The following is an 18,350-nucleotide window of genomic DNA, read 5'->3' as shown; positions in this document are numbered from 1 at the left end:
AGTTATAAATAAGTAGCTGCTTTTTCCTGCTGCTTTGAACTTGGAGCAGAATAATAATAGTATCAGCAGCGTGTCAAGCTGAGTATTTACCATTGAATGAGAGCCTAAACAATTCCATGAGTAATGCTGTCTTTCAGAGGACCCTTGTCAGCAGGAGGTGACATCTGAAGGTCCCTGCTAAAGCACGCTCTGAGAATCTGCCATAAATTGGGGGATGGCAGCTTTTGCTGTGCACTGAAGAGTAGTTTAACGGGAAAGCCAAATGCCGAATTAAACCCCGATAAAAATAGCCAGCTGCTTAGTTCCATTTGTAAAATGAGCGATACTGTAAAAACTTTGTGAAGCTGAATTTTCTCCAGATTAAAGCCAGTGAAGGGTACTCTTAGATCTAGTAACTTTAGTGGGTTTTCGTACTGCAGTAGAAGTAGCTGCAATTAAAACTCGAAAATGAGGATAATTTTTACTGCAGAAGAACTGTGGTGGAAAATACTCTTTAAAGAAAATCAAAGACGTTTAAATAAGTCTTAGAATCTCCTCCAGTCTGAAACGATACAATTTCTCTCATGTATGAAGTATTTGAGTGCACCAGCTTCCTGGACTTACATGTCTTGTATACCTAACTGTGTTATCTGTGTATCACATACAGTTCTGAGGCCTCTGAAACCACTGAACACCTTGCATCATTACATTCATTTTCACAACACAGTGGAGAAGTACTTTTCCCTAATTTTAAGGTTACAAACAGAAAGAATAAATAGTTACCTTGGAAATACATAACAAACCAGAATCAGCTGTCAAATGTAACATCAGGAATCTTTTGTTGTCTCGTAATTTGGGTGCTTTTGTAACTGACAAGTAAAATATTTGGATGAAGAGGGAAGCATACCTAAAGGAGGTCATATAAGAAGCAGTACTGGAATTTAATGACTTTATTTGAACAGAATACAGTCACCTAGAAAACAAGCTAACTACTTTTAAACAATGACAGATGCAAGAGACAACACAGGTAATTATTGGAGAAGCGGTAGTTTCATTATCTCTTAAACTACTTAGAATAACAAACCACGTTACAATTTCTTAGGACAATCTATTTGTGAATATTTGCATATTTGCCCTAACAAGTTCTATCATGCACTCAAGTGAGATGTAAGCTATCCAGTTTTTTAAGTTTACAATCATCATATTATACAAACAACTTTAAGTAAATACTTTCACCTAATTTGAAAAATCTGTCACCTTCCACAGCACCACATGAAGTTCTCCTTTTAAAGTAACAATAAATCCACAGCAATAGCTAGATATTTTAAATACTTACGTAGTACACTGGAAACTCTATGTAAACACTACATACACAAAAAAAAAAAAACCATACAAAGAACAGGAAGATCATTTTGATTAGCAAAGATACTTCAAATGTATCGCCAGAATAATTTTTCTGTTCTTACGACTTATCCCCAAACCACTCCCAGGAAAGGCACAGTTGGTGGTGATTTTTTTTTTTTTTTTTTTTTTTAACACACAAAGCCAGAATCAACACAATAGGCCAATGCAGTCAAACACTGCTCTTATTTCTAGGAAGAACAGGTATAAAACTTGCATTACTCTCCAGGTGGCTCAGGAATATTGTAATCTTGAAAGATCTCCAGCATCTGCTTACTGCCCTAGGCTCAATGCAGAAAAGAATCACAAATGAAAATTTTGGTTAGGAGAACTCAGCTGTACATCTTGGACATGACTGCCAGCTAGAGTTACTTGCCTGTTCCAAGGCAGTGCTGAGGCTCAGCTCACAATCAGCAATTAATGGCACTCAGGAGAGATGATGACTTTTTAAATTTAATTGGTAATTACTGTTCAAAGATTATACTCATGAAGTATTAGACAATACTTCTTCCACTTTGTGCAAACCAAACCTTTAAATAAAGAGATCTTTTAAAACTTATCACAATGCTTCAATACATTTGTTAAAGTCACTCCAACTTTTTATTATTGCAGTATCTAAAAAGTTCTCCTTTACCAGCAAATGATGCCACGTTTGGCAAAGAAATGGTATTGGTAATTCTTTAAACCAAGATATGCATATATGAGTTATCCCCATTTTTTTAGAAAAAGATGCTTCTAAGAAAAATATTTTAGTCAGTCTATATTCTAAGCTCTCTGATTATACTTACACTATTACACTAAACAAACTGCCTTTTATGAACTATATACATTGATGAACACAAGCTCAGATGCTCTAACAGTTTCCTAGAAGACAGAAAGCACTGCTGGAATCTATCATGGATTGGTGCAAGTAATCTTTGAGAAGTCAGAAAAAACTCCATTTTGGCATTGCTGCTTTTAGAGCATATTCCAAGTACTTGTATAACCATCATCAGCGATCCAGAAATCTGCAAAAGATGCTGATATATTGCATTCATGGTATCAAAAAATAGAAAGATTGAGCACTGAATTTCTACATAAAATGGATCTTGAGGTATTTATACAATCCCTTGTCATGGAGATTAAATATTACCCATTGCATGTTGTCTGCAACTATTCAGCACTTGTTACATGAAATACCATTCCTATGTTGTTATTTGGAAGACCTAGTGTTGCACAAGGTGTAAATTAAAGCCAGTTGAACTTTCATTAGCTATAAAATTTCAGTATTAATAAAATGCTGTCTAAGTTCAGGGCTAAAGACTAAAGGAATTGGTGTGCACCAAGCTGTAGAGAATGAGCAGGCAGGTCGTGCAGGGAACCCAGAGCCTTCCCCCTCTCTGAACAGAGACTGCCAGAGTGAGTGCAGGACAACTACACAAGCTGCAGCACAGACATCTTGAGTCAGATTCCTTCCCTCTCTTCTCACCAGTGACTCCTACAGCATTGAGCTCAAAAATGGGTTTAGTCGAGAGGAAGGGTCATTTCTGGCCATGTTGACGAAGTACATTTTAGTTAAAAAAGCCTGAGATGGATTAAAACGAACAGAACACTGTATGGATTCACTCAGTTTCTTTAAATGGCCATATTAAATTCTGTACACATCAGATATCCTTTGGGGTAAGAAAAGCAAACCTAAGCAACCTACAGGATCAATCCAATCCAGGGTGGGCACAAGTGGGCTGGATCACCACTGCCATCGTTTGAAATTCAGTAAGGCCTCATTTTTAAGCATGGCCCTCAGGCTTTTCACTTTGCTTTTGATATCTGAATGGGTGCACAGCAACCTTCAGTAACTTGTTTTCATTTCTTTTGTTCACTCCAGATCACTTTTTTTTTTTTTCAGAAGTAGAATTTTTTGCTAATCTATCATACTTTTTTTGTATTCAGCAGAGGGGCAAGCTGGACAAAAATGACTATGATTCCTAATTCACACACAATTAGGATTTCTTGGTGGTTAACCTGTTAGTTTTCTTGACCGGTGTGTCAGAGAAAGGAACAAATTCGCTGGGGAAGTAGCAGCAACACTAAACTAAACACACAGCACCTCAATTTCCTTACAGGATAAAATGTGAAATAGTCAACATGGCCTAAAAATCATGCACCTTTTTACTCACCTATTTGCACTTTGACAAGATAAAGGATTTTCACATGGCCTTTGTAAAATGTCTTTCTAGTTTGTGTGAGTATAACTAGTGTTGTATGATTAATTCCTTAGAAAACACATGCACTTATGAAGGCTATGATAAACTGAACACATTTGCTACAGGGTATTTTTAAAACACTACTGCTTGCAAGACCATCAGTTCGACAGAGCCTGCTATAGAACAAAATTGGCCAAAACTAAAACTTGGCATGCCAGCACACTTTAATTCTTTTATTTGTGAAATGACTTTCCAAACTTAGCTCTTTTCACTACCTTAAAAGGAAAACCCACACATACACACAAAATTCTAACACTTCTAACACCATATTTGCTCTTTACCAACTAGCATATACCTTGTTTTAATGGTTTAAAGCAATTAAATTCCTCAAGATTGTGCATATCCAAGCATTACTGAGGAAATAAAGACATCCATCACTATTCTTCTTAAATTTTATTCCATAATAAAAAATAGAAGATGAAAGAAAGAGTGTTCAATAATTAAAGCAATTATTGGTCAATGTAAGGAGCAGTAAACTAATTATCTAAACAATGACTAAGGACCTGGTTCATCAAAAGTACTTCTGGGTCCTCCATGGCAGAGCTGTAGGCTTCTACAGCACAGAAATGCAGATTATCTTTTGCTGAAGCAGGTCCTTCATTATCTAGAGAACACTTGATTTCATATTCTATTTATCCTTCTCTTTTTGTTCTTTCTCCTTCTTTTCACGTTCAGCTTTCGCTTCCTCCTCCTCATGTTGTTTTATCAATTGTTCCACCTCCTTTTGCTTCAGAACCCTTATTACTGTCTTTCCGTTCTCTCTTGTCAGTGTTGCAATTTCAACTGAAACACATGGAACAGACAGCAGCGTTTAGGCAGAGCAATCATCAGCAGGGCAAGGTGTGGGATGACAGGTGAGGGTGAGGGCAGGAGGCTGCAGTGCTCCCTGCAGTCCCCTCCTGCAGCAGGGCACAGCAGCAGGGGAGCTCCTCTCAGGTTCTGCTCCCCCACACACAGGCACTTCCATCCCCAAATTGCAGCCTTGCCTCTAGCAGGGATCACCTGCACTGAGCTACCTGAATGCCCCTTGGGCTAAGGCTGACAACTGCTGCATCTTCTGAAAACATATTTTGGTAACAACTAATGCTCCAGTGAGCCACATCTGGAACATGTGGCCTCACTGCTCCCTTGGTTTGAGCAGAGAGTGCTGTCCCATGCCAGCCAACGCTCACCTTTCTCAGCAGACAGCTTGCTGACATCCATGGTTTTGTTTAGAACCTTAATGGCCAATGCCAGGGCAGTCTTTAAGGTCATCTCCCCTTCTTTGTAGTCTTGCTTCAGCATTGACACAGCTGCCTGTAAATTCCACAGAAATTAAAATGGTGTCTTTGGCCAATCAACCACACAGTTGGGGTTTTGCCAGATGATACCCACACGAGTTAACAGCAGCATCTCTACAATTACCTGTAAATCCTTCCCACACTAATAATCAACAACTCAGCTTAATTAATACAGTACAATTTACACTTTTTAACTTGTCTTTTTAGAAGAAAAACCCCAGAACTTACAGCGCTATTATTCCCAATGCATGTGGCTTTCCACCCTCCGTAATTTCCACTAGGATCACTTTGATACAGCTGAAATCCATAATGCTTATCCCAGCCAATATAGAGCAATGAAACACCAAAAGGACGTTTTCCTGTTGAAAAGAAGGCTATTAGCAATCTAAATTTAGTAACAAGATTGGTCATGAGTGACAATAATTTTCTTTGATTTCGTTTTTCAATCTATTCCTGTGAAGTAGGATTTAACAGGCAGTTCTGCACTTCTGTTACTGAGATAAGCACGCCAGCATTTCCTTTTAAGTCATGGGATGGGAGGCTGCAGAGGTTTATTCCATTTAACCTTAAGAATAGTTCATTTGTAGCTCCACAAATTGTAATTTATCATCTCAAGACTTTAAATCAAAATTTAATATTTCAAGTATGTAGCTTAGTTGTTAAAGCATTTAACTTAGCAGTGTCAAAACCAGGTAGTTTCAAAGGTCATTCTCTCCCACCACATACACCTGAAACAACAGAATCATTGGATCACATACTAAGGAACACTGCTTACAATGTAATTTTCCAACATGGTGCTTGAGCCACACAAGCAGTACAGTAATTTCACAACTACAAGCCGCACGGACTATAAGCCGCATCTCCGGGTGTCGGCAACATTTCGTTCTTTGTCCATACACAAGCCGCACCCAATTATAAGCCGCTCTGTCGTTGGCAGCGAGGACCCGCATGCAACAAAGTTGCCAAATAGTAACAGAATCACGGGATGGCGGGGTTTACTGGCTTGGCTCAGGCCGTGCGGGCTCGGCCTGCTCAGGGCTGCCGACGGGGCCAGATGGTCCAGCTCTGTGCTGCCACTCGGGGCCGGCCGCCGCCGCCGGGCTCGCTCACCCCGGCCCAGTGCTGCCCTGTGGCGGCAGGCAGGGACAGAGCCCGCCGGCACCTGTGGTGGTGGCGGCAGGAGGGGAAGGAGCCCCCCCGCCTCCCCCCCGAGCCACGGGGATGGCAGCACAGAGCCCCTGCCTCTCCCCCAGGCCGCGGGGATGGCAGCACGGAGCCCCCTGCCTCCCCTCCGGGCTGCACTGCCTGAAGGACGTAGCCCGTGCATCCACACGCCCCCGCTCCCCCTCCCCCCCTCCCCCGCCGGCACTAAGCCCGCCTCCACCCACACCCACCGCACAACAGAGTAACCAATTTGTAACAATCGCGCAATCCCAAGTTTTACTGGCAGGTGCTCGGCTCAGCACCTCAGCTGCACTTCTGGGGTTGGAAATTTCAGAAAAATTTTCACATATTAGCCGCTCCTTAGTGTAAGCCGCATTTCCGGGGTGGGAGCAAAATTTTAGTCAAAATGGTGCGGCTTATAATTGTGAAATTACTGTTTTCAAGTGTTACAATACTGATACCCTTACATACAGCCTTGGTTTTTACTCATTGTGCCAATGTGCTGGATGGGCCCAAAACGTTGAAAGGTTGCCTAAACAATTCTCTGCTGGTCTTTTGAAGGCATTCATTAAATGCAAGAGCAGTCTAAGCATTCTATGCAATGGGCCAGCATCTCAGCCAACAATTTCCCAAGCCATAAAAAGTAGAAGCCTCAGCAGCAAAAAACAGTAACCATGACTACCCATTCTCCTCTTAAATTAGGCTATTTTCATCCTGAGTATAACTTTTTAAGAGAATTCAGTAGAACTGTCCACAGACTTAGATCCTTCATATTACCTAAGACAATTGTTCTTGAGACATTTAGTAACACAATGATTCATCAGACTTCATTACCTCCAAACTGTGTATAAGCCTGTTTGATATCACATAGTGCTGTCACAAGTTGTTCGCAAGGAATGGGCTCTTGATACTGTAACAAATACCTAATATCACAGAGGAAAAAAAACAGTTTTCAAAACTTGTTTTGCTGATCATATCCTGTACAACATTTAAGAGGAAAAAAGCTAAAGCCTCAGTGATCTAGTTGTTCTATTTCAAGCTACTTCTGATCTACTAAATGCATGTTCATTCTACTCTAATGCATGCAGAGAGCTGCCTGTGACAGCACAGGCAAGTAAAACCACGTTAGCTGTCAGCACACCTACCTCTGTGCAATCAGTCTCAGCTCATTGGTTAGAACATTGGCATCTGAAGTTATTCCTGCAACACTGCACGCCATATCCCTGCAAGAAAAGCATACAAATTCACTGAATCTTGTCAATCTCCAGCCAGCACTCTCATCTTCGTACAGGGGTTCCAGCAGAGCCCCTGCTGTCAGGCTTTCCTGGTCAAAACCACACAGCTGCTGTACAAAATCAGCTTCATCAGCTCCTGCCTTTGGGGTGCACCAAAAGTATCAGTAACCATTTGCTGAGAGTAAAGGTGGACAGCAGAAGTCAGCAAGTCAGTATGTTAGTTATACACATAGCTCTGAGAAGAGGGTCATGTCAAGGGTGATTAAGTTCTGAGTGGTTTTACCAGAGCCATTTTAGGCATATACACAGAGGTGCCTCTCAGGAGGCTGCCTGGCACAGCACACCCCACACTGCAGGAGCCACAGAGGTGACAGGCTGCAGTGGGAGCTCCTGGCTGACACATGGCATCTGTGTGACTGAAACTTCATGGTCTGATAGGCCCCTAAGAAAAGTAAGCACTTCAATCCTTGATTGTATTGCTGGATCTTAATTTAGTACCTCTTTAACTCAATCTGATATGCTACAAACCTTTTGCTACACAAAAAGTATTTGTGAAATTAGGAATTTTCCAGAAGATGGAAAGGCTATTCTAGGCCATTCCAGGTGACTACTCCATTGTGCTGTTACACTGCCTTCTTGAAAATACAGTGCCTCCTACCATTCCAGGTGCTTTCAGGATAAACATGGAATGGGAGGGAGACAGGATGGAAAACTATTTGTGTTCATGTGCAGCTTCTGTCAGGGATGAAGCTACACCTCCCTTGACACAAGAAAGCATAATCCACAAAACTCTTTGCTCTCACATCACAACTTTAACTTCAGGAGCTAGAATGAAAATGGTAATAGACATTTCATCTCTGCTGCAGTTGTGGCAAAGAAGCCCAAGGCACTTGTACTTTCCAAGCCACCAAAGAAAAACAGATGTGGAAGGGGAGCTGAAATAGCATGGTAATTTTTTGTGCATTCTTTATTCTGCCACCCCATGTTATTTTGTAAAACAGATTTCCCAGTTTTCTTAACTGCTACAATACCATTATCTTGTATGGCATAGTAGCAACAAACATTTCTATTCCACCTAGAAAATTCTCCTAGAGATAAAAAAAACAAACCAGCAGTACTTCTACTTTAGAAGGGAAACTACTGAAATGAACAATGACAGAATAATCATACTTGTCTAAAACACCAAACAAAAAGATTATTTACACTTCCAATAAAGTAAGACCAGGTTATGTGCTAATGAGTGCTTTGTTGTTAGTAACATCACCGGACATTTAATGACCATTTTCAACTTACTCGTTCAGTTTGTATATTTTCTCAGAGAAGAACACCTCGTCCAGAAGCTTGTGGATGTTGCGGCGCTCTGCTGCCAGCAGAACTCCGTCGTTTGCCAGAATCCCCAGGCAGGTGCCCGCGTGGCCGATGGCCTCCATGGCATACTCCACCTGGTACAGTCGACCTGCAGGACATCAACAAAGGACAACAAAGGAGCAACACCAGACACACTGGGTGACCTAAGTGCTGACAAGAACCTGACAAGCGCTCATTGTCCTCTCTACTCCTTCAGTCTCTTACCAGTCAATTGAAAATTAATTGGTTGAAAAGGGGGAAGGAGTGAGAGAAGGAAATATGGTAATACTGAACATGGCCACTGGGGGGGGGGGGGGGGTGGGCGGAAAACCCTTCTATTAAAAAAAGAGAAAGAAAAAAATTTAAAGAACTTTCTGCTGCAGTAGAATAAGCCAAGACAAATTTTCAGTAGACAAAGAATATTTATATTGGATTTCTTGGGTTCAGCCCATCTAAGAAGTAAGGAAACGTGTTTTGTACGTACTTGTTTCAGCATGTGCAAGAATAACAAGGAGAGGAGTGACTGCACCAGCAGGATATTAGCCATTCTCAGGGGTCAGTGACAAAATCTAACCATACTCAAACAAGAGATAAATGGTTATTTCAAAAACATGGCAGGTGGTATTACTCACTAATAGGACTCAGTCTCATTATTGCTTCAATGCTAGTTTTGAATTGAATTTGAAAGTGTCCACTTTGGACTCCTGCTGCCCCTACACAACTGGGTGTGGGTGAATATGATTTTTATAACTCATATTCAGACAGAAACACGCTACTAACAACCACCCTCTGTGCGAGTGTTTTGCTAGTTTTGAGAAGATAGACAGAACAGTCGGAGTTTACTTGAAAGTGCCGGGTTAAAAAATACCTTCCGGAGAAAATATGGTAGTTCTGGAGTCATATCTTCGAGACTGTAAAAGGAATAGCTCAGTAAGTATTACCAGTCTCTTGTCACCAACGCCCTAAAGCCCCTGTATAACAGACTCGGCCACTCGGTGCCCTCGGGCCGGTGCCCGCCGCCCGCCGCCCCCGCCCGGGCCGTGACTCGGCAGGAGCCGCGGCTCAGCACGGCTCCGGTGAAGGCGGGTCACTCACCATGGTGCCGGGGACGCGCTGCGGGCAGCGAGCCGGCAGGAGGGCACAGGGCACGAGAAACGGCACCGGGCCTGCAAGGGAGCACAGGGCACGTGAAGCGGGAACCGCGGGCAGCGGCACCGAGCGCGCCCCGGCACGGCCCCAGGGGGCGCTGCGGCCGCGCCCGCACTGCACAGTCATCCTCAGCGCGGCACAACGCGCGGGCCGCGCCGCCTCCCGTGTCCCGCACAGACGCGTCCCGCGCCCCGCCGCCCGTCCGCCGCCCGTCCTCACTCACGGCACGCCGGACGGAACCGCTGCGCCGGGCTGGAGGGGGCGAGGCCCGGCCGCCGGGCAAGAACCGGGCGCTGTGGCCGCGCCCGAGCCTTCACCGCCGCGTCGGAAATGGCCGCCGCACCTGCGCGGTGCCGCAGGCCGGCCTGGGGCGGGGCCTGCGCCTTTTCCTGCCACCGCGGGGCGGGGCTGGCGCGCGCGGCACGCGGTGTCACGTGCGCGTACCCGCGCTGAGTCGAGAGGGGTGCTGCGCGCCGTGAGAGGCACGGAGTGGGCACACAAACAGTCCCTGTGTGACGGTAGGGAATGGGCACACCTCATCCCTGTGTGAGGGCAGGGAATGGGCACACCTCCTCCCCTCCCTGAGGGCAGGGAATGGCTGTACCCTGTGCCTGCCATGAGGGCAGCAATCCATGAGGAACAAAACCATTGGGGTTTTCTCTCCCGCAGAGATGAGCCTGGCCCCGGCCCTGCCCGCGGACGCCCCACGCAGCCCAGGCAGTGCCCCCTTCATTGCTTTATTCAGCGCGGTGTCACCCCTCAGCAGCCGTGCACCGACAGGGCCGGGGTGTGCTGTGTGTACACCTGGGCAGTCTCAAACCACATCCTCTCCACAGCTTCCTGGCCCACCTCGAACATGGTCATTAAGTGTTTCCAGCCAGTCCTGGCCGTGATTGTGAGGTACTCCTTGTTCTCCGGGTACAGCAGGGCCGTGTGGGCGGCAATGACGAGGGACTGCGCAAACCTCCCGCTCACCAGGAGAAAAAGGGCACCCCTCTCCTCGGCGGTGAGTGGCAGGACGCTCTCAAACCCTGCCAGAACGTGTCCCCCAACACCCAGAGGCTCTGGGCTCTCAATCATCATGTACATGATGGCTATCGCCACCTCAAACACGTAATATCCGTAACTCATGTCGCTGAAGTCCAGGATGCCAGACACTCTGTACTGGGGATTCTCCAGGGAAGCACAGCTGGAGTCTACTAGAATGTTGTGGTCATTAAGGTCTCCATGATTGATACCTAAACACAGAAGAAATAGAAGCAGTAGTTAATAATTATTAAACAGCTGAAACAGCTTTGGGCAGATGCATGTCAAACTAACACTCAGCTACAAAACCCCACTAGTCCCCTGCAGCATCAAGTGCTGCCTTTCCAAGAGAGAGCATTCCAAGACTGTGCTCCAGGCTGCTGGGACCTGCCATACACTGCATGTTTGCAAACACACAACAACTACAGAACTGTCACATCATCAGTGTCAATGTCAACTGAATTCCAAAAACTGGAGTAAGTACTTGTTTGGGCCTTTATGAAAGATAGTACTGTACTCCATATTTATATATATATTAGCTGATACAACAGCATGAAAATCAAACTTAACTGGGAGCAAACCCATCAGAAAGATAAAGAACTGACTCTGACTGGACAGAACATTCCTCTTGGCTTACTCTGTGCTGTGGACATGCAGCACAGTATTTGTCCTTGTCTAGGCTAAGGAAAAGAGATTCACTTTTTTTGCTATTTTTGTTTTCCTTCCCTACAGAGCCAAACTCCTGTAAGAAATGTCGGTGTCTCAGTTCAACATAATAATACTGAGAATAAAATACTCACAGGCTCGGAAGCTGCTTAGCTTGGGTATGACTTTGTCTTTAAACTGCTCAATAACTTGCTCCACCACTGCACGGTATTTATTCTGGCCCAAGGCATAAATGTACTGATCCAGAAGAGGAACATTTGCCAGGTTCCAGATGAACTGACCTCGGTGCAGACTTTTTACTGATGGATGCTGGAATTTCTTTGGAAAAAGCAATTATAATATAGGCATAAGAAAAATTGACTTTATGATTAAAGGGCTTGATTCAAAACCCCTATTAATTTTAACAGGTTTCTAGTAAGACTCACTGAAAAGCACCATGAGTTGGACTGTTGTTTTATATCAAGTAAAAGAATAACCTGAAGAATGATTAAGGCAAGCATTTCAATATCTACATACGGGCTGAATGTTTTTTCCCCATGTTTTAGATTACCTCAAGTAATTTGTCACTTCAGTGGTGTAAAATTGCTGTTGGCTGTCCATGGGGTGACTTTGGGCCTCTGCCAAGGCCAGAGTCCTGCTCTGGCAGAGCTCAGCCTGCACAGCTGGTGCTGCAGGAAGCTGTGGGAGCACCAGAGACACAAACCCTGCCAGCGCACTGTGCTTTTAAAGGTGGGACGTCCCGGCAACAAGCCTGAGGAACAGCTGGTGTGTGAAAAATCCTGAGCACAGGAGTTCATGGAGACCCTGAGCATGGCTTTACGCTCTTGAAAATGTGCCTTTGTACAGCCAGGCCTCACTACTTTAAACATATCAGGTCCTCAACCCCTCTGTCACTAGCAAAGGGAGGGGATGCTTTGGAAAGTGACATGCAGAGAGAAAAAACAACTCTCCCACTGCACACCCCATACTTATCTTGGATGCCTAAATGCTTATCAAGGGGACCTCTGGGCCAGATTGGATCAGTGCACAGGGAAAACTAAAAAGAAAAAAAGAAAAACCCTCCCACAAGAGTAGCTGGCTTCCTTTTAAGAAAAAAAAAACCAAGAAAACCAACAAAATCTATTCTTGTAATTAAGGCTCCTTAAGATTACTAAATGATAGTCAAAAGTGGATGGTGTATAAACAAGTAATGAACAAGACTGAGCCTAAACCACCTGGGTGGATGATAATCCATGTGTTCAGGGCATAAAGAGCCTTTTCCATCTGAATTGCTTCTCTTTAACTACTTCCTCCTTAGCAGGATCACTCACATATCAGGCATATTTTGAGACAAAAGGCAACAGTAAGTGATCTTTCACAACTGAAAAATGCTTTTGTGATTTAAGAAGGTGCTTAGTAAAACTGGCAATTCACATTTCATAACTGTCTGAAGCTGCTAGCTAGAGTATGAGAAGGAAAGGTTAATGAAAAGTTAATAAATAATGTGAGACCCTTCATGCATCAAACTTACTGGCTGATTGATCAGCTTTATTATCCTGTGTAACTACAGAGCAAAGACAGAACTTGCTTTGTATTGACTGAGTGGAAGTGGTGCAAATGAGAAGTGTCACAGATGTGTTTGTTAGCACACATGGCACTGTACTAATGTGAAATGCTTGCAGTGCTAACAATGAGAAGAAAGTCAGCAAGTCAAAAGGAATTCAAAATGATGGATCAGCCAGCTGTGTACTACACAAAAATCCTTTGAAACTAGCTTGGCATTCTTCTAATTGGGGAAACCTAGGGTTCATTCTCCTTTATTTGCCAGGTTTGAAATACTAACAGTGAGCATAAGTAAAAAGAACTCCTTATATCCCTATTTGTGGTACAAAAATGCCTTGCAGAAGCATCACCAGTACCATGTCACTTGTCCTGTACTTGGGGAAAGGCTTTAGCAGGCTGGCACCTGAGCCATGGGTCAAATTAACATCTGCAGTCACCAACTTGCATTTTGCAGGTCAGAAAAGCAGGCAGCAAGCACTGCAAGGCAATGAGCAGATGCTGAACACATTGACTAAGGGAGAAGTCTGAGGCTGAAGCATGAGCACTCACCTCTGAGAGCACTTTATCCACGCTGGCAGCAAGCCTCCCAATCTCATAGAGAATCTGAGCATTGGTAGTGATTTTTGCTACTGGTGTACCTGGCAGGTAAGTCAGCAGTCTGACCATGTACTTCTTGCTCCCAGGTCTAGTACCTGGCAAGGAGAGATGCAGTCAGTCACTCTGCTATGTGCTGTTGAGTATCGGTTAATGCAAGAGGCAAAAAAGCTGTATCCCAGTGTAGGAGCTGTCAGATGTAGCTCATAAAACAGATCTCATGCAAAGATTCGATTTACCAGAAGGATGTATAATAATGTACAAACCTTAGCACACTTGGAAAATCTATGCTGGATTTTTAGTCCTGGTGCTTGGACCCACCTCAGCACCAAGCAGGGTTCCTCCAGTGCCTGCACACACTCACATAAAGTTTTGCAGCAGAACAGGCCTCAGGAAACTCAAATGTTGTATGGAAGTTAGAGTGACAGTAAAAGCTAAATGCCAACACAATTTTTCTTCCAAACACTGTTAAAGCAATTTATTCTGGCTTCAGAGATAGGCTATAACTGTATTTTACACCCCGCTAAAGGCAAATTATTTCAAGCACCATGTAGTCAATGAGGCGTTTTTAGCTTTTCCTGCGCATGGACACAGATGTCAGACAAATATTTTCTCCAATTCCTTAAGCCGAAGTGTTTTCCTAAGTGTTTTCCTAGTTAATTATTATTCTCTCTGGGTTGCTTTGCTTCTGCTGTTTTAAATTTGGACTATGATGGCTGGAACAGAGGTCACCTAGTGCACATCCCCACTACTGAAACACAAGCCCAGAGTTTCCCTTTAGCATACACGTGGGATGCCATGCAGCATCCAGTGCCGAGCTGAGGGTGAGGGGGGCAGGGAAGGTGCTCCCGAGGCTCACCTGCCGACTCCAGAGACATGATGTGACCATCCTTTGTCAGGCAAGGAGTGGCTGAAGGGAAGCCTTCAGCCCTGAGCAGCATCATGGCCCGGGTCTGTGCTTCGATGAGCTCAGGCTCCTGGCTGTCCTCTGAATTGGTGATTTTGAGCACGTAGTCCTCAGCACCTGCAGCTGCCACACGCACATGGAAGTTCTGGTCATCATAGCTGGGGAGTGGGCTGATCCAGGACACCTTCAACCCAAACACCCTGCCAACCAATTCAGCTGCCTCCCCCTCCCCGAGTGCAGGTTTGCTCAGGGTCTGCGGCTGACAGTCATTGCCAGAAGACATTGTGTCTCTAGGAGAAACAGAAAAGCTGCATGATCTGACCTGTATTCTCACACCAGAAGCAGGAATTACTGCAACAAAATGCATTCAGCTACTGCAGAAGAGTTTCCTACATTAATTAAACAAGAAAACCAACTCCCTGTAGCAGCTTGGGTTGCTTACATCATAGCTTATCAAACACTTGCTAAGTGCAGCCCTGGTTATTGAAGAAAGATTGCTAGAGAGATGCACTCCATCTGTTCATGTGCAGAGCCTATTAACCGAGCTTTTATTGGCTCATTCCTTAGAGCAGCCTAACCTGGGATTGTTGATAGGCAGGAATGACTCCCTCAGGAACAAAGAGCTGAATCCCTGATCAGGAGGTCTTCAATTCGTGCCTGCAAAAAGCAAGGAGTATTTTAGTAAATCAAAACGTTAAAGCAGATTAAATCTTCCAGCTTGGTCACGGCCTTCCGAATTCCTGCGCTAAGAAAGGCAGCACCGACCCGCAGACGCTGGCTCGTCTCTCTGCAGAAACCTCCGGAGCCGAGCGCAACCCTTGGACTCTGCGGGAGCCGCGCCAACCTTTGCCTGGGCCGGGGAACTGAGGAGCGGCTCAAACTGCCCTGGGCTGGAGCCCGGCCAGCCCAGCCCAGCCCAGCTCAGGCCCCGGCCAGCCCAGCCCAGCGTCGAGCAGTCCAGCCTCGGCTGGAGCCCCCCGTGCCTGGCCGAACGCCGAACGCTCGCCCCGAGCCTACCCCGGGCCCCGAGCTTTGTTTTCCAGCAGCACGAGGGGAGGAGAGCTGTGACTTCCTGTCACAAAGGCAGAGCGCTTCAAATCCCTGCGCCCGCAGCGGGCAGGAGGGAAGTCATCAGGTTTTTTTGTTTGGTTGGTTTGGTTTGGTTTTTTGGGTTTTTTTTGTTTAAACCCTTTTATCAGCACAGCACATCAAAATCTCTGCCAAATGCTTCGGCTGAACACCACATATATGTATATGTGTATGTGTATGTGTATGTGTATGTGTATATGTGTATAACAAATCTGAGTGGTCTTGCTGAGGATGTCCTTTAGACTGTCCCAGTGAAAATTTTTACTGGGACAATATGTCCAGCCCTAGACAATTTCATCCTTAATGAAAATAATGACCAACCTCAATATTAATATAGAAGTATCTTTTGAAAACTCCTAATGAAAAAAAAAGTAATCTGCCATAGTTGAAGTCCTGCTATGACAGAATTACTGTGATATATGTTGTTATAATAAGTGTTTATATATAAGAAGGTTGTATAAAATAAAAAAATAAGTAAGAAAACCTTTCAGACACTGCCGCCCGCACCGGAGCCATAAACAAAGGCCTTAATTAGCATATCAACAAAGCTAGCTCAACGATCCTAAAACCACAGACGGGAAAAGATCATGGATAAAGGACTTGTCAAGTACCACATATCGGACAGACGATCACCTCCGCAGGTTCCCGAGAAACAGCACTCCCGAGGAAAATTACACATCAATGCGGAGCAGACAACCCTCATCAAGATTCATCGACACGCAGGAAGGACCTTTGTCAGAGCAGCACCAGGAAAAGGATTTAATCTAAATACGAGAATCCTCAGCAGAAACAAAGGAAACGCTCGCCTCAGGCCAGAAAAACTGTATAAAAACTGGGCTCCCCGGGATGACGGTGTAAATACAGGGAGATCTGATGCGATAGAGGTCAGATCAGCGTGTGTGTCCACCAAGCGCTGACCCCGGGCTCGGTGCTGTCCTGTTTCGTTTGTGGCTTCCCAAGACCGTATTTTCGGTCGCAGAAATAAAAATTGCTGCTTTACTATTTAATTCAGCTTGATTCGGTTATTATCTATAACATTACGAACCTGAAAAAAAAGGAATTTAGGAAAGGCACACTGAAAACCACCCAAAACCTCAACAAGCTCTCCCAACCCAAACAGCAACACCTAAAGCATGTTGATTTTATGTAAATCAGTTAAAAATCCTCTATCACAAAATTTCAGTATTGTTTGTAATATTAAGGACTCAAAATTGAAAACATAATCAAATTATTATTTTAATCAAATAGGAAATGTAGAAAAAGGAAACTATTTCCCCAAGAAAGAGGTTTTTTCTCTCCAATTTCAGAACAGATGTTGATGAAAGTAATTGATCAACTCTTCTCACTAGAAATCACAAAACTAAGGTTGTTTTCAAAAAGAAAAAAAGTCTGTAAAATATTTAGAGCTCCCTCTCCTGATTTCTGAGGCCCTGAAGCTTTAGCTCATTGGAATAAAATCAGTAGAGTGGGAAAGCATTCTTGCTGTGGTGTGACATGGTTGGTTTCAGAAATGTACTCCTACTCTCTCAGATAAGATGCCAATGTACTTTGCACATCTGTACTCCTTACTCCTGCTTCAGCTGCCAGATTGGAGTGCCGAAACCAAAGACCTGTGAACTTCTGTGCTTCTCCTGCCTGCTGCTCTGGGGGAAGCTCACTGTGGCTGAAGGTTGTACTTTGGCCTGTCTCACTATCTGCAGAAAGGCAGATTTGAATAATTTGGCATGCATGAGCTGAACTGTAGTCTAATGCCTGTGCTTGTCTTGGGTTATAATACAGGATGTGATCAAAAGCATCTTGAGACCAGGTGGGGCAGTGATCCTTATCTCCGCAGGAGATACTCTGCTAATGGGCTATCCATTGAAACCAGGTGGGGCATCGTTCTTTGTCTTTTCACAACCAATCCTTCCTCCATGGACGTATCTCCTGCTAATCCCACTGTGTGACTGATAAAATTACTGCATCCCATTGGAAGTTGCTCCAGCCAGGGGGGAGAGCCAAGCCTTTCTTACCAAGATAAAACTGAGATTTTGGGACGCTAAGGTAGCCCTTTTTCCATCTGGACTCCAGAGGAAAACTGGACTTCTCCACATCATCACTGGACTTTTGGAGGAAAACTGCACCTTCTACAGGAGCACTGCTTCAACTGAATCACATCTGTCACTGCAGGACGACTGCAACCACCATTGAATGGGACTGCTACCAACACCCTGCCTGATGGGGTGTCAGGTTGTGTTCTTTGTCAGTGTTTGGGTTTTGTGTTTTGTAGTACTATATTTCTATTTTAATTTTCTTAATAAAGAACTGTTATTCCTAATTCCCATATCTTTGCCTGAGAGCCCCTTGATTTCAAAATTATAATAATTTGGAGGGAGGGGGTTTACATTCTCCATTCTAAAGAGAGGCTCCTGCCTTTCTTAGCAGACACCTGTCCTCCAAATTAGGACAGTGCTGAAAGTGAGGGTTGAAGTGGGGAGTGCTGGACACCCCCAAATCACTTCTGACGTTCCTGTCAGACTTGTAACCTTGGCCAACAGCTTGATTTAATGCAGGGTTTCATCTAGATTCTAAATTAGACATTTTTCAGAAGGGAAAGAAAAAGTTATTTAAAAAGCATTTGCTATAACATCCAGAGTGGTGTCGGGAGCACAGCTAATCCAGAGAACATCCTTCTACACCAGCTAAGTATGCTTTGTGCTTTGTGAGCCCAACCTCAGTCCTGACAAGT

The 18,350-nt window shown here is 44.4% G+C and overlaps 2 protein-coding genes across 4 annotated transcripts; both read right to left on the bottom strand.

The window, feature by feature from the left end:
• Positions 1 to 914: 914 nt before the first annotated feature.
• Positions 915 to 10,112, bottom strand: PSMA4 (proteasome 20S subunit alpha 4). The gene is made up of 9 exons (XM_033070755.1): positions 10,022 to 10,112; positions 9,745 to 9,815; positions 9,518 to 9,560; positions 8,596 to 8,758; positions 7,213 to 7,290; positions 6,902 to 6,990; positions 5,132 to 5,262; positions 4,796 to 4,919; positions 915 to 4,406 (listed from the first exon to the last, which is right to left on the bottom strand). Exons 2-9 carry the CDS (start codon positions 9,745 to 9,747, stop codon positions 4,252 to 4,254), a joined length of 786 nt encoding a protein of 261 aa, XP_032926646.1. The 5' UTR covers positions 9,748 to 9,815; positions 10,022 to 10,112; the 3' UTR covers positions 915 to 4,251.
• A 414-nt stretch (positions 10,113 to 10,526) lies between these two features.
• Positions 10,527 to 15,641, bottom strand: HYKK (hydroxylysine kinase). 3 transcript variants are annotated; one of them, XM_033070716.1, is made up of 6 exons: positions 15,551 to 15,641; positions 15,112 to 15,190; positions 14,486 to 14,823; positions 13,582 to 13,724; positions 11,625 to 11,808; positions 10,527 to 11,036 (listed from the first exon to the last, which is right to left on the bottom strand). In XM_033070716.1, the coding sequence occupies exons 3-6, from the start codon at positions 14,814 to 14,816 to the stop codon at positions 10,558 to 10,560; spliced, it is 1,137 nt and encodes a 378-aa protein (XP_032926607.1). In that variant the 5' UTR covers positions 14,817 to 14,823; positions 15,112 to 15,190; positions 15,551 to 15,641; the 3' UTR covers positions 10,527 to 10,557. The 3 variants fall into 3 exon arrangements, with proteins under 3 accessions (XP_032926607.1, XP_032926606.1, XP_032926608.1); XM_033070715.1 differs by lacking the exon at positions 15,551 to 15,641 and adding an exon at positions 15,299 to 15,539; XM_033070717.1 differs by lacking the exon at positions 15,551 to 15,641 and adding an exon at positions 15,299 to 15,539 and having other exon boundaries at positions 14,486 to 14,656.
• Positions 15,642 to 18,350: the final 2,709 nt, after the last annotated feature.

This window comes from Catharus ustulatus, chromosome 12, assembly GCF_009819885.2.
Source record: "Catharus ustulatus isolate bCatUst1 chromosome 12, bCatUst1.pri.v2, whole genome shotgun sequence".
In the NCBI taxonomy this organism is placed as follows: domain Eukaryota; kingdom Metazoa; phylum Chordata; class Aves; order Passeriformes; family Turdidae; genus Catharus; species Catharus ustulatus.
The sequence above is the reverse complement of the archived record's forward strand: the minus strand, read 5'-3'. Positions and strand labels throughout refer to the sequence as shown.

Excerpts from the sequence above, each read along its gene's own strand:
- PSMA4 (XM_033070755.1), bottom strand. Across the intron at positions 6,991-7,212 it reads CTGAGACTGATTGCACAGAG|GTATTTGTTACAGTATCAAG; the intron begins GTAGGTGTGCTG and ends CTGTGATATTAG. Across the intron at positions 4,920-5,131 it reads GCATTGGGAATAATAGCGCT|GCAGCTGTGTCAATGCTGAA; the intron begins GTAAGTTCTGGG and ends TGGAATTTACAG.
- HYKK (XM_033070716.1), bottom strand. The coding sequence starts at position 14,816 with ATGTCTTCTGGCAATGACTGTCAGCCGCAGACCCTGAGCAAACCTGCA. Across the intron at positions 13,725-14,485 it reads CATGTCTCTGGAGTCGGCAG|GTACTAGACCTGGGAGCAAG; the intron begins GTGAGCCTCGGG and ends TCTCCTTGCCAG. Across the intron at positions 11,037-11,624 it reads GCTAAGCAGCTTCCGAGCCT|GTATCAATCATGGAGACCTT; the intron begins GTGAGTATTTTA and ends TTCTGTGTTTAG.